Consider the following 13063-nt stretch of genomic DNA (forward strand, 5'->3'; position numbering starts at 1 on the left):
TTAATATAGTCTACAGTTGCTTTATAAAACACGTTGACACCTTAAATAAACATTTAATTAAATTAAATGCAATATTTTTCATTTGATTGTTTGCATCAGTCTTAAAATCGTGTAAGCTTTTGTATTCTGGTGTTTAATTGCCCCTTTGTTTTGCATAATCCAATTATCTCGTTTTGATCAAATATTGTCCAAACTTAACTGACAAAAAGGTTTCATAAAACACACTGGGTGGTCCAGACAGTGTCATTTAACACGATAGATGCCACCATGTCTCCTCTTTCTGGTAGTATTAAGCAGTCATTTGGATGAATAATTAACGCCGATGTACTTAACAGTTGCTTAAATTTAATGTGACATATGGTCAAATATAAAGTCATGTCCAATTTAGATAATCAGAAATTTACACCGTAAAGATACTAGCCCGATTAATTTATTAAAGTATTTAGCTTTCTAATAATTATAAAATTTACGTAAAAAAACAAGTAACGTATTTAGCGTGTATCAGTTAATTAAAAAGACGTCATTCCGTATTAAGATTTAATGTTACGACAATAAACGATCGACATCATGAAAAAGAAATTACGTTTGACAGCAACGGGGGTAAATCATGTTTGAAAAACAAATATTTATACAGATATATGTGTGTTAATTTTAATATTTGTCACTCGTTCTCATTACAATGAACACAACTAAGGCTTTCAGTAAGTCATGTACCAGATGTCCCTACGTATTTTACAGCTTCACATTAGCATGATAAATTGACTTAGTAGAAATATAATTATAATGTTCGAAGATGAATGAACCCTGAAAAGAACGACAATACTCATTACATCAACATCTACCAGGATACTCCCATTATTACAGAATAAACAAATTTACACGGTGTCTCAGTGAGAAAGTTAATCATGAATGTCGCCGTACTCGATCATCGGCCACTTGGTCGGGTCATTTTTCCAACATCCAGCTTGCAATTTGTACGGACATTCATTAAGTCCAATTAGTTTTATTTTCTGATCATATCGGGCTTTCGAAGTGCAATCTAACCCTTCATAATAGTCAAAAGACATTTTAAACACCAATTCCAGGACATTTTATTACCTATCGACTTCCCAATAGGAATGCAATTAACGAAATATCAGCAGAGGTGCTCAATCAGCGCACAGGTGGTTAGCGTGTGGCTATGATATTAATTAGTGAAAACATCATTTTGAATGATAAATAATCATATTATAACGAAAAATTAACTTTTCTGAAAAAAAAAATTTCACTATCAAATATATATATAACAAGGTATGCAACTCAAAATCAGCCCAAAACGGGGTGCATCGCTTTGAACAGCCATATCTTCATCAATTTAGCAGCGATTTTCACGATCTCGGTCTTATTCAACGCAGAAATGAATTTCCTTTCTGGAAATGTATATGTCTTGCAATATTTTTACAAATGCTGGGTCAACTTTTAAGAAATAACACGATACACAACACGCATGACCCAGTTGACAGTGATCATGTATTCTTTATGAATGAAATCTCCAGTTGTAAAGACACACCTCCGCATTGGACCAATGAAATCACTCGTATGTTTAAAATGTCAGTTAGTTGAAATGTATGTAACAAAGGTTTCAAACGGCGCTGGACAGTTAGTCTTGATGCAGAATGTAACGACAAGAACGGTAATAATGTTTTTTCATACGTTTTATTGAATTATGGTATCGAACTACATGAACTTTGTAGGGAAGTTGCCCTTTACTCCGTGAAGATTTCAGTCTTAAAGACAGCATGATCACTGTCAACTGGGTCATGCGTGTTGTGTATCGTGTTATTTCTTAAAAGTTGACCCAGCATTTGTAAAAATATTGCAAGACAATACATTTCCAGAAAGGAAATTCATTTCTGCGTTGAATAAGACCGAGATCGTGAAAATCGCTGCTAAATTGATGAAGATATGGCTGTTCAAAGCGATGCACCCCGTTTTGGGCTGATTTTGAGTTGCATACCTTGTTATATATATATTTGATAGTGAAATTTTTTTTTTCAGAAAAGTTAATTTTTCGTTATAATATGATTATTTATCATTCAAAATGATGTTTACACTAATTAATATCATAGCCACACGCTAACCACCTGTGAATCAGCGTAGTAAATCGACCGTATCTAGGGCGTTGTTTTCACCGTCGCTAAGGGACTGCCCCTTTTGTGACGTCATCGCGATAAGGTCAATTACTGAACATTTACCATAGTCCAATATAGCCATTATATGTATCTTTTGACGATTTGAAAACCTAAAAATTATAAAGCGTTGCAACGCGAAACGATTGAATAATTTGGAGAGTTCTGTTGTCGTTTAAATTTACGAAACTACGAAGATTGCTATTATAAAGTATAAAAACTTTTTCAGTGTATACTCGGCGGAATAGCCGTGAGGGCTTATGCGTTTTTACTTCAGACTAACTCCAGGACTCCGGGGGTCACTTGTTCGAGCCCTGGTACCGGCTACTTTTTTTTCCTTGTTTTAATTTTATTCTTGATTTTTTACTGGAGCTTTGAAGATCCTATGTTTACATTTATCAATATAAAGCATTTAATGACAAACTTCAAAATATGCCAAAATCTGTGAAAAGGCCCTTTAAAATCCATTCATGATTGTCAAAATCAATCAATATTTCTATACCTCTTTTACCAAAGATCTTTAAATAAACATTTATAAATCTTTGGTTTAAGATTTCACACTTCATGCATGTAAGTAATTTTGTATTAGTTATGCGTGTACGTTGTTTTTGCTGTGTTTTTTTTTTCGTAATAATTAAACATTCTGAAACTTATTACACATATGTGTTTAAGTTTGATATTGGTATCAGATACGCAGTGAGCTAATTAGTGTTACTTTCTGTTTCCCTATCCTTCACGTGTAGGCCTAAGAGTCGGTTTATTTGATATACACTTGGTGTGGAATGTGGAGGAGAACGTAGAATACTAGTCACAAACATGGGGTATTCATTCAGATTGAAATAAGCTGTTGTCAAACTACTCGAGATGTATCGAAACGTACATTGGTTGTTGTCTGCAAAACCACTCAAACACACTTAAATATAAGGATAAGTGTAACATGGGACGGGGCAAAATGTATCACTCAACGGGGCAAAATTATACAATAATCATAGTTCCAGCATATCCGGATATATTTTAATTGTACATGTAATACAGTCAACGTACTAAATCGTATCAACTTCTTTATAATGGTGAGTTCACTAGTTGCTTACAGATGTCACATTGCTGGGTACATATGTTCCCATCAATTTACTTATAGTAATGGGGCTGTTTCCATACAATGTCAGCGATATATGGTGATATAATAATTGCTATTATATAAATGTTTGAAATTAATTTGTAATATGGGGTGCCTTTCAGGTTTGATGAGCAGCATATAAGAAGAAGAAAAACAAGCAAGATTTAGTTTCCAGCTGATACGTACATTTGATGATTTTTAAAGTATTAGTCTAGTATATACTACTGTGAGTCGACTCAGTTCAAGACAATGTGAAACAACTGCAGGCAATGTGGACAATCATAAGTGAAAGAATCTACCATATCATCCAAAATGTTATATCTGAAGTTTGGAGCGAAATTCATCCATGTCACAAAGAACGTCAATTAGAACTGTGTGAATTAAACGCATCATGTTAATTCAGTATGTTGTCATAGTAATTAATTGCAAAATAATAAGCGTATGTGTTTTCTCAAAACTGGTCTAATGAATCAATATAAGCAATTTAAAATAATGAACAAACAAATAACGTATCCGAGCGAAACTAAGCAGCTTCCCTCGATCACTAAGGAGAATCACGCTAATTCAGGTAGCGATCTCCATAATGAACAATGCGCAACACATACAACTGAGAATTTAATATTCTTCTGTGTTGAACATACCAACAAACTATGTGGTCGATGTGTTGTCTCTCAGCACAAATCTTGAAACGTGGTTGATTTATTAGACGTTAAAATTGACGATGAAGAAGTTAAACTTTACATGTCGAATCTACACGACTTGGAAGAACAACTTAAGTCTACTGAAAATAAAATTCAAGGAAATGTGGACTCCAATGAATCTTGTAAACAACTATTTATGAAAGAACTTAAACAATTACGAACAAATGTTAATAAGAGGTTTGATCGTCTTCAGCAAAAATGCGAAAAACAATGCAGTGAGACTTTTGAGAGAAACGCTAAGCGTCTTACTCACGTTCGAACAATTTGCAGCGGACATAGAAGAAATATCAAAGAACTTAAAGAGCTAATAGATAATTTACTTTCACAAAACCACGTACAAAGACTGTATGTTGCATTGCGTGAAAATCAACAAAACCTCCTAGAAGTTAAGAGAAATCTTACTATGCTCGACAGAGAAAGTAATTTTAACGAATACGCATTCAAACGCAACAGCGGATTACAGGCATTGTTCAATGACAAGTTGTTTGATATTGGTGGTTTGGAGGAGTCGTGTACCGAAAGTGACGAGATACGCGAGTACCCAGCATCTGACAAGGTAATGCATGTAGAGCTTGCATCGCGTCCTGATTCGAGGGCTTCAAAGGATGAAGCCAATTATCTAGAAACTTCACGCAGACAATTTTTAAGAACACAGTTCTTGGCAGAAAATCTTGGGGACAAACAATCGCCAAGCTTTGATATGGAAGGTAGATTTAATGCTCCTGTTGTCTATGGGAAAGGATTTTCTACTCCTCCCCACACCATGACGTCCTTATCTCCCATGCAGCTTGCACGGTCAGACGATCAGAATCAAACTCCTCCTCACACCATGACGTCCTTATCTCCCATGCAGCTTGCACAGTCAGACGATCAGAATCAAACTCCTCCTCACACCATGACGTCCTTATCTCCCATGCAGCTTGCACGGTCAGACGATCAGAATTTAACTTTCCAAAAGTTTTCTAGTCTTGGCCTCGACAATGACAGAAGGCAAGCGTCTAAGAACTCCCAGGCTCCTATTAACGATGATTTTTTAAGTTTGAGTAGGAGGTCACAACGTGAACACGATCATTCAGCTGCTATCAATTTATGTGTTTCACCACGTGTAACCAGCCCAGTTGATACAAGCAGTCATTCAGGAGCCATATCGCTACATATTATGATTTGCCCACTGTCAAGAATATTCCAGACCATTATACTGAGGACCAACTTTTGGCTTCTTTCTCAATAAATGGCTTACAGATTGTGCTGTACTACGGGGATTTGCGTGAAGAAACTAGCGATGCCATTGTAAACCCAGCAAACGAGTCCCTTGAGCACTTTGGTGGCATGGCTTACTTGCTTAGCAAAGCTAGAGGTAGAGAAATGGATGAGGAATGTAGGAAATACATCAGAACCAATGGTAAATTAAAAACTACAGAAGTGATGCACACATCTGGGGGTGGAGCCCTACAAACTTCCAACATAATACATGCAGCTGGTCCAATGTGGATAAGTGCCAGCTTCAGGGAGAAATTTATGAGGCAACTGACACAGACATTCCTGAATTGTTTCACCTACGCTAATAATCGCCTGTGGATCAAGAGTTTGGCTCTCCCTACCATAAGCACAGGTAAGAAGTAAGAGATACATAGGGAACTTGGCCTGTCTAAAGGTTGTTTAGTCAGATATGCAGTGTTCTCCGGAAGCACCAGCAGCGGGCAATTTCGCCTATTACATTCAATCTACATGCCGGCTACTTTCCCCAAAAATATCAATTGAAATGGTCCAAATACACTCGTTTAAATGCTTAGTCAGCGGCTTCTTTGAAAATATAACTGGCTACTCAATTTTTTCTGAAGATCACTGAGATTTGAGATTTGCCTAGCCTCATTCGTAAAAAAGATTCCTTCTGACAACAATCAAGAATATAATGTACCAATGTACTAGTTTTATATAGCAAACTAACTTGAGTTTTTTTTGCAATAAGCCTTGGCATTTATGGCAAAAATTAAAAAAAAGGTATTCAATGTCATTGATGCTAACCGGTAGTACACATATCACATCAATAAGGCCTATAGTTATATTTTGTAACTTCAGTTTATAGAAACATGTCCAGAGGAAATTGGTGTTTTTATATGTATTTATTCCAAAAAATTTGTTTTGTTTTCAAGACAGTTTTAACTTATATTTACCATGTAATATAACTGTATATAAACAACTTAAAACATTTGGTCAGTGTTTAATGCCTCTTTTACTTAGGTGTGTATGGAGCTCCACTTGACATTTGTGTAAGATGTTTCCTGTATGCAGCGTTGCTGTTCCTAAAATCAAACCCAGAGTCTGAGAGAAGATTGGCCGACGTCCGTCTTGTGAACAACGATGCCGAAAGTACTGTAACATCTATCGTTCTAGTGCAGACAATGCTTGAATCATCAATGACAGCATTGACAGCTGAGGCTGAAAATGTCATGGCGAACCCCGCAGATGATAGGTTTAGCTTTTTGGAGACTAAAACCAGATCTTCTGACCTCGGTTTTTCTCTGCGTTTACCTAGAGGCAGACCAGAGAGTAGGCGGTCCACTAGTCCAACCGATGAAGGAAAGGAGAGTACCTCATCAATATCTACTAGAAGGGGAAAAAAGCTACCAAAGCGAGAAAATGTCTTGCCGACTCAACCATTGGCGAAATTTAAATATCACCTTCTACCAACATACCGTCCACATCATACGTTGGTAAAGGCAAGGGAAAAGCAGCAAGCAAAAAGAAGACTGCCCCCAAAGTCAATAAGTTAATATCTTCATCCAGTGAAGAGGAAGGAATGGAAATCCCATCAGTTGAATCAGCAGAAATTCCATCTCCTTCTTGTTCTCCATGTGCCTTGAGCACACAGTCATGGAGAACAAGAAGGATAAGGGATTTCTGATGAATCAGCAGAAGAAGGTGTTTTATGTTCAATGTGTTATACGAACGAGAGAGATGTGGACTGGATTAATTGTGACAGTTGCTTGAAGTGGTTTCATAGATCTTGTGCTTGCTTAAAAATCATTTGAAATGGAAAAGAATTACAGCTAATGTGGGTGCAACCTTTTATTGCAATAAGTGTAAATAAGGTTATTATTATGGTTAATTGTTTATCAAATGACACATTTTAAACTGTCCCAAATTGAGAGAAGTTTCATTCAACGCATACAATTCTACAAGTATATGATTGATTTGGTAGGATATAAATCATTATAATAAAAGGAGAAATTGCTTAAGATGAGTAAAAGTTTTAAGTAACAATTGTGACAGCGTTTATTGTAATAAGCAATTTCTCCACGTGTTACAAAATGTTCAATTCAATTTCAGAATGAAATGATAATTTGCTCAAGAAAAAAAAATGTCATCTGCTGATGCTTTGAGTTCTTAAAAGCCTCAAAGTTCTGTATAGTGTAATAAGACACTGTTTACCCATTACCCAATATGGAGTATTGAGACTGGTTAAAACTGAAAGCACAATTCATCTGTAGATATTTCCAGATGCCTTTAGACCCAATAATCTGGGTGAGACTTAAATCCATTTTATAAAAATAAATTAAGCCTCTCCCTGTTTTGATAATTTTGTAACGCATGTAGTTAATGTTTTCAGTTGTTGTTTTCTGCACATGTGTAAATAGGTGTTTCTATTAGGGAAAGGGTTAAGAATTGTTATATACATGTATGTGTACTTGTAATAAAATTCTTTGTGGCTACTGTTTAAGTTTGTTCCATTTTGTATCTCAATATTTGCATATGTCAAACTTTGTCTGGACCATAATCAGAGCTCTAGATTTCAAACCTGTTAATTTGTTAATTTTGAGCAATCCCCTATATTGTTGGTACTCATTAGAATCATCTTAATTAGACAATTTTAATGAGCACCAACAACATACGGTTTAGTGAACAACCAGCATGTTATTGCCTAGTATAGACCCCTTCACTTCTCTTATCGAGAGCCCTGCATAATTCTGCAACTCTAGATGAACTTGATGCATCTGTACAATAAGAAACACTTTTGTTATCTAAACAACTTCCAATTTAAGTAAATTATTTTACCCTTACAATTATACTCACTTTAATGCTTCTACAGCAGATAACTTTTGATAACAGTGTCACAGAAGATAAAATTGCTCATTATAACCAACTTATTCTTTTGTGACAATTTGTTATCAATTTCATTTTTTTATTTAATTTTAAACATAATGTTTCTCAACTTTGTTTTTGATTTGATCAAGACAAATTCTATATGAAATGGGTTCAGTTTTTATTAGTCATATGAACAGGTTTTATTTTTTTAAAGACTAATGATTTGTTAGATGTTTTTTGAGTTGTCTGCTACAAAATATCATGCAGCAGAAATGTAAGTGGTTTTGACCTTAAATATGGGGGAAAGGAAAAAGTGCTTTTTATTTGCATGAAGGGTGGTATTATGTTATTATATAATGTCTCTCTGTCTGTCCCTCCATACGTTTGCACAATATTGTGTGCACTACATCGTAAAGCATTCTCAATTGTCTCAATGATTTGAATGTCAATGTATAAATGTTTTCAAATGTCTGCTAACTCTTTAAAAGTTGCTTGTATTAGGGAATGAGTTAAATGTATGTTCATGTGTTTAGGGGTTTAACCCTTGCCTTTTGGTGCCCTTTCAGCAAACATTTTTAAACCTAGAAACAAAGGAGGGATTTTCACATAATTTGCACATTTTCCTATTATTTCAATGTTTAAATTTTAATTTGGTAAGTAAACTGCGTGTCATAAAGAGTGTGCTTCTTTTGTCTATATGCTTTCAAAGTCGATTACTGTAAATTCTTTAAACAAGTACATTTTACGAGTTTGTGGCCATTGACTCTGAAGTCATTGTGGGAAAAGGAGAAATTGCTCAAAGTGAACAGTTCTCTTTAACCAAACTGATTTCTATCCTACCAAAATAAGTTCTTCATATTAGAATTTAAATTGTAATCTGCAACAGATTATAATTTCTGACATTCGGTTCCAAAATCTGTTGTTTGGGAAAGTTTTAAACCAAGTGTTTTGAATAGTCATGCAGTTCACAAAAATTACCTTACACAAATAATAGTTTTACACTTCAGTAAATTATAAACCCGTGCAGATTACTGTTATTATCATTGTAATAAAGAGAGAATTTGTTAATTTTGAGAAATTTCTCTTTGTATGACAATGATTTCTACCCAACCAAATCAATATTCAATAATATAAAAATTGCATGAATCATCTGCAACGTCTTTAAATTTTGGACAGTCCAACATTTGTTTTTGGTAAAGGCTAAATATTGTATTCAATAAATGAAGCAAAAGAAAATTCTTTTTGTTTTCTGGTTTTGTAACTAATGGATATGTCATTGAGTTTCAGTACAGAAGACACTGGTATGAACCAAGTCTATCCAAAGTATTTTTGATTATTCGATTGCAAGAACATCTCAGCCATTTCTTGCATTTGATTCAGAGTCCATGGTTGATGAGTTAGGGATTTAGTGTTGGTTAATCAAGGCACTCTTCCCAGATATGACTACTTGTAATAGTAAATATATGTATTATATAAAAATAGTGACTTTAAAATGGGTCATCTGCAGGTCATGACCAATGTCCCTTTGCAATTTTGTGATCCCAGGCGTAAGCGTTCTTGAGTTATCATTCGGAAACCATTTTACTGTGTCAAGTCACCGTGACCTTGACCTTGACCTTGTGACCTGAAAATCAATAGGGGGTCATCTGCGAACCATGATCAATGTACATATTAAGTTTCACGATCCTAGGCGTACGCGTTCTTGAGTTATCATCCGGAAACCATTTTACTGGTTCGAGTCACCGTGACCTTGACCTTTGACCTAGTGACGTGAAAATCAATAGGGGTCATCAGCGAGTCATGATCAATGAACCTATGAAGTTTCATGATCCAACGCATAACACTTCTTGAGTTATCATCCGGAAACCACTTTACTGTGTCGAGTCACCGTGACCTTGACCTTTGACCTAGTGACCTGAACATCAATATGGGTCATCTGCCAGTCATGATCAATGTACCTATGAAATTATATGATCCTATGCGTAAGCGTTCTTGAGTTATCAACCGGAAACCATTTTACTTTTTTGAGTCACTGTGGCCTTGACCTTTGATCTAGTGACCTGAAAATCGATATGGGTCATCTGCCAGTCATGATCAATGTACCTATGAAGTTTCATGATACTAGGCCTAAGCGTTCTTGAGTTATCATCCGGAAACCATCTGGTGGACGGACGGACAGACCGACCGACATGTGCATAACAATATACCCCTTCTTCTTCAAAGGAGAACATAATAATACATAAAATACAAGAATAAATACATGAATGAGTGAATGATTGAATGAATGAGTGAATAATTGAATGACAGCATTCATTTATTTTATATCTGGACTTCTTTATCATCCCAGATAAAAGGCCACCCACCTTAGTCAAGGAATGTTGACAGTTATTAATTCGCTAATTGGCAATTTAATTGATCTGTCAACCTACAATTAAAATGCCATTCTTTTGAAGAAGTTGGCTTATAACTTTTAACATACCAAGAGACTAACGGCATTGTTTTGGATAGTTCTTTGGGACGTTCAAATGTTGTTGATTGTTTACATTTTAAACAAACGGCGCCCTTTACAGTGTTTATTCAAGAAAGGCGTGGTATTGGTTTCCAAAATCACATACGTTTAACAAACAAATATACATACTGTTCGGGAACCAATAATCAGTGTAATTTTAACCAATCAGCGACGGAATTTCCCTTCACCCCGGACATACAAAATGAAAGTATGGCCGACTTTTGTACATTTCGTCCGAGTCCTCGACAAACTTCTCGTTTTCCTGTCGTTTGTTGAGTGAAATGCACGAATTGCTCGCGGATAATTGTTTGATTTTGTTTACTTTATTAATCCATTTAGTAGTTTGAGGCTGTACCGTAGCGAATGCCGAAATTTGTTCTTTACGGAGGAGCGATTTCACAGTTCGGTTCGGTATCAACCTGTGTCCTAGTAAGGAATTTGTGGCAATTCGACGTTCGCATTTTCATTTTGTGAGGCTTGATTGTGATACAACGTTTATGGTCAATTAGAGAAATGAAACCGAGTTGGTGCTTTTCGGTGTATTATTGACAGAGCTATCTATCTATCTATCTCTGTATACTGCCAACCGCTCTTTCGAGTATTATAGGCAGGGAAAAGGTGCTCGTCAGGAACATTAGTGAGTGTAAAAGGTAGAAAGGACCCGACAAAGGATATTGTTGGGTAGTGAGACTAAAAGTTTGAAATCTCCAGGAGAATGGAGAGAAATCAAGTGGTTAAAAGAGTTTAGTGAAGGTGACAGATATATAACTTCTATAGGGCAAAGGCAGGTAAAAGAATTTAGAAATTTGGTGGTTTTTAACCTTTTTTAATAAAAACTAGAAACTTCATTCAACCAACAATTGTTACTGTTCCCTTTATATTCAAACATTTCTGGAAAGAAAAAAATAACTCTGTAGACCAAATGCGTATTTAAATTCAGAATTATAAATGATTATCTTGGCGTACATTATAGTTTCGCTAAAAAAGGCAGTCTGTCACTGGGATTTGTTATACCGTGATGATGTGAAAGATTATTTAATGACACACAATTCCACAGACAGCCTCATAGTATGACTAACGTTCAGCATGATGCCCGTAACTTTGGGAGCACCATTTAAAGTAGAATTTATCCGAAAATGTGCATATCCGTATACTATTACACTTTCTAAAAAAAATGAAAATGACCCTTCTGTACACTTTCTCTTTTTTTTTGTAAAATGCTATTCTAACCCTTTTGTTGAAGTACTTATAGTACTGTTTTACCAAGGTATGCTGAGTTAACATGCACAGATGGTCAATATGAACTGGAAAAGTCATCAACATGTCATATACATATTTCAAACAAACGGTTATACTATATAAAATTAAGCCTATAGTGTATGAAGTTTGAAATAGTACATTAATAGATAAAAAAACATTACTTACCTGAACTTATACTTGTAAATCTAGGCAAGTCCTTCTGTTTTTCATAATTTTATTTTGACCTCTGCAGACCGATCATGGCGTGTTTAAATCAAAGGGAAGCAACTTTTGTAAAAGTGGTTCAAACATTAAACAGGTCAGTATTGGTCTATTTACAGGATTTTAAAGAATATATATACTATGTTACCAATGTTTGGACATAGAAATGATTGCAGTTTTTTTTTATTGTAATTAGATTAATTTAATCATATCACAAAAGGCAAAATTGTGTAAATTTCATTTTTCTCAACATTAAGCGGTTTTTAACCTATAAGCAAACTGTGCACACAATCTTGGAATAATGTAAGCATTTGATTCAATATTTTGTTTTGTGTGATTTTATATACATATGTACATGAATGAACAACATTTTACCATTTATAATGATCACATGTCTAATTAATGACATTTTGGAGCAGAAACCTGCAGTTTTGCGTGTGACTTAGGTCGTCCCCCACTCCACACCCCCAATGACTTAAAAAAGACATTAAAAAAAATTATGCACTAAAATAGGGAGACACTGTGTGCATTTTTAGAACTCAAATGAGACAGACATATTGAAAATTGTTTACATGGTAACAAAGACCGAAGAACTTAAGCTTGGAAAATGGGCAAAAACGGCTACAAATGTTAAGAATTTAGTGGTTTTTAACCTATAAGCACCATAAATGTATCGGATCTTTTCATAAAAGTGATGTTATACATATAAATATATCTATATAGACCTGTAAAATAAATATGCGAACAATATTTGATTGTTATAATGATCACATGTCTTATAAATCTAATTAAATCAAATTATTCCAGAAATCAGCAGTTTTGTGAGTGATTTTATTCATTTCCCCCCAAAATCACTAATAGATGGTAATCAAAAAAAGTCGTTGTTGGAATTAAACAAGGAGGCCATATGTATGTTTTTAAAACACTTACATGTATAAGACAAATATGTTGGAAATTGTTAACTTTGTAAAAAGAATTTGCAGAATTAAAAATTGAAAAATGGGCAAATTCGGCTAAAAAA

General features: G+C 34.9%; 2 protein-coding genes across 2 annotated transcripts in view; one reads left to right on the forward strand and one right to left on the reverse strand.

Moving 5' to 3' along the window:
- LOC127842741 (microtubule-associated protein 9-like) overlaps positions 1 to 12077 on the reverse strand; it is a 63896-nt gene extending 51819 nt beyond the window's left edge. Inside the window, exon 1 of the mRNA XM_052372440.1 lies at positions 12007 to 12077. The gene's annotated coding sequence lies outside the window, so the exon portion shown is untranslated. The remainder of the gene's footprint in view (positions 1 to 12006) is intronic.
- LOC127840618 (uncharacterized) lies at positions 2429 to 9266 on the forward strand. Its single transcript, XM_052369027.1, has 4 exons — positions 2429 to 2485; positions 3408 to 5029; positions 5176 to 5598; positions 6228 to 9266. The coding sequence occupies exons 2-4, from the start codon at positions 4027 to 4029 to the stop codon at positions 6758 to 6760; spliced, it is 1959 nt and encodes a 652-aa protein (XP_052224987.1). The 5' UTR covers positions 2429 to 2485; positions 3408 to 4026; the 3' UTR covers positions 6761 to 9266.
- Positions 12078 to 13063: the final 986 nt, after the last annotated feature.

Source organism: Dreissena polymorpha, chromosome 8, assembly GCF_020536995.1.
Source record: "Dreissena polymorpha isolate Duluth1 chromosome 8, UMN_Dpol_1.0, whole genome shotgun sequence".
Lineage (NCBI taxonomy): Eukaryota > Metazoa > Mollusca > Bivalvia > Myida > Dreissenidae > Dreissena > Dreissena polymorpha.

Coding starts and splice junctions, on each gene's coding strand:
- LOC127840618 (XM_052369027.1), top strand. CDS start 4,027: ATGTCGAATCTACACGACTTGGAAGAACAACTTAAGTCTACTGAAAAT. Junction 5,030..5,175: donor CGATGATTTTTTAAGTTTGA/GTAGGAGGTCAC, acceptor AGAATATTCCAG/ACCATTATACTGAGGACCAA. Junction 5,599..6,227: donor TCTCCCTACCATAAGCACAG/GTAAGAAGTAAG, acceptor TCTTTTACTTAG/GTGTGTATGGAGCTCCACTT.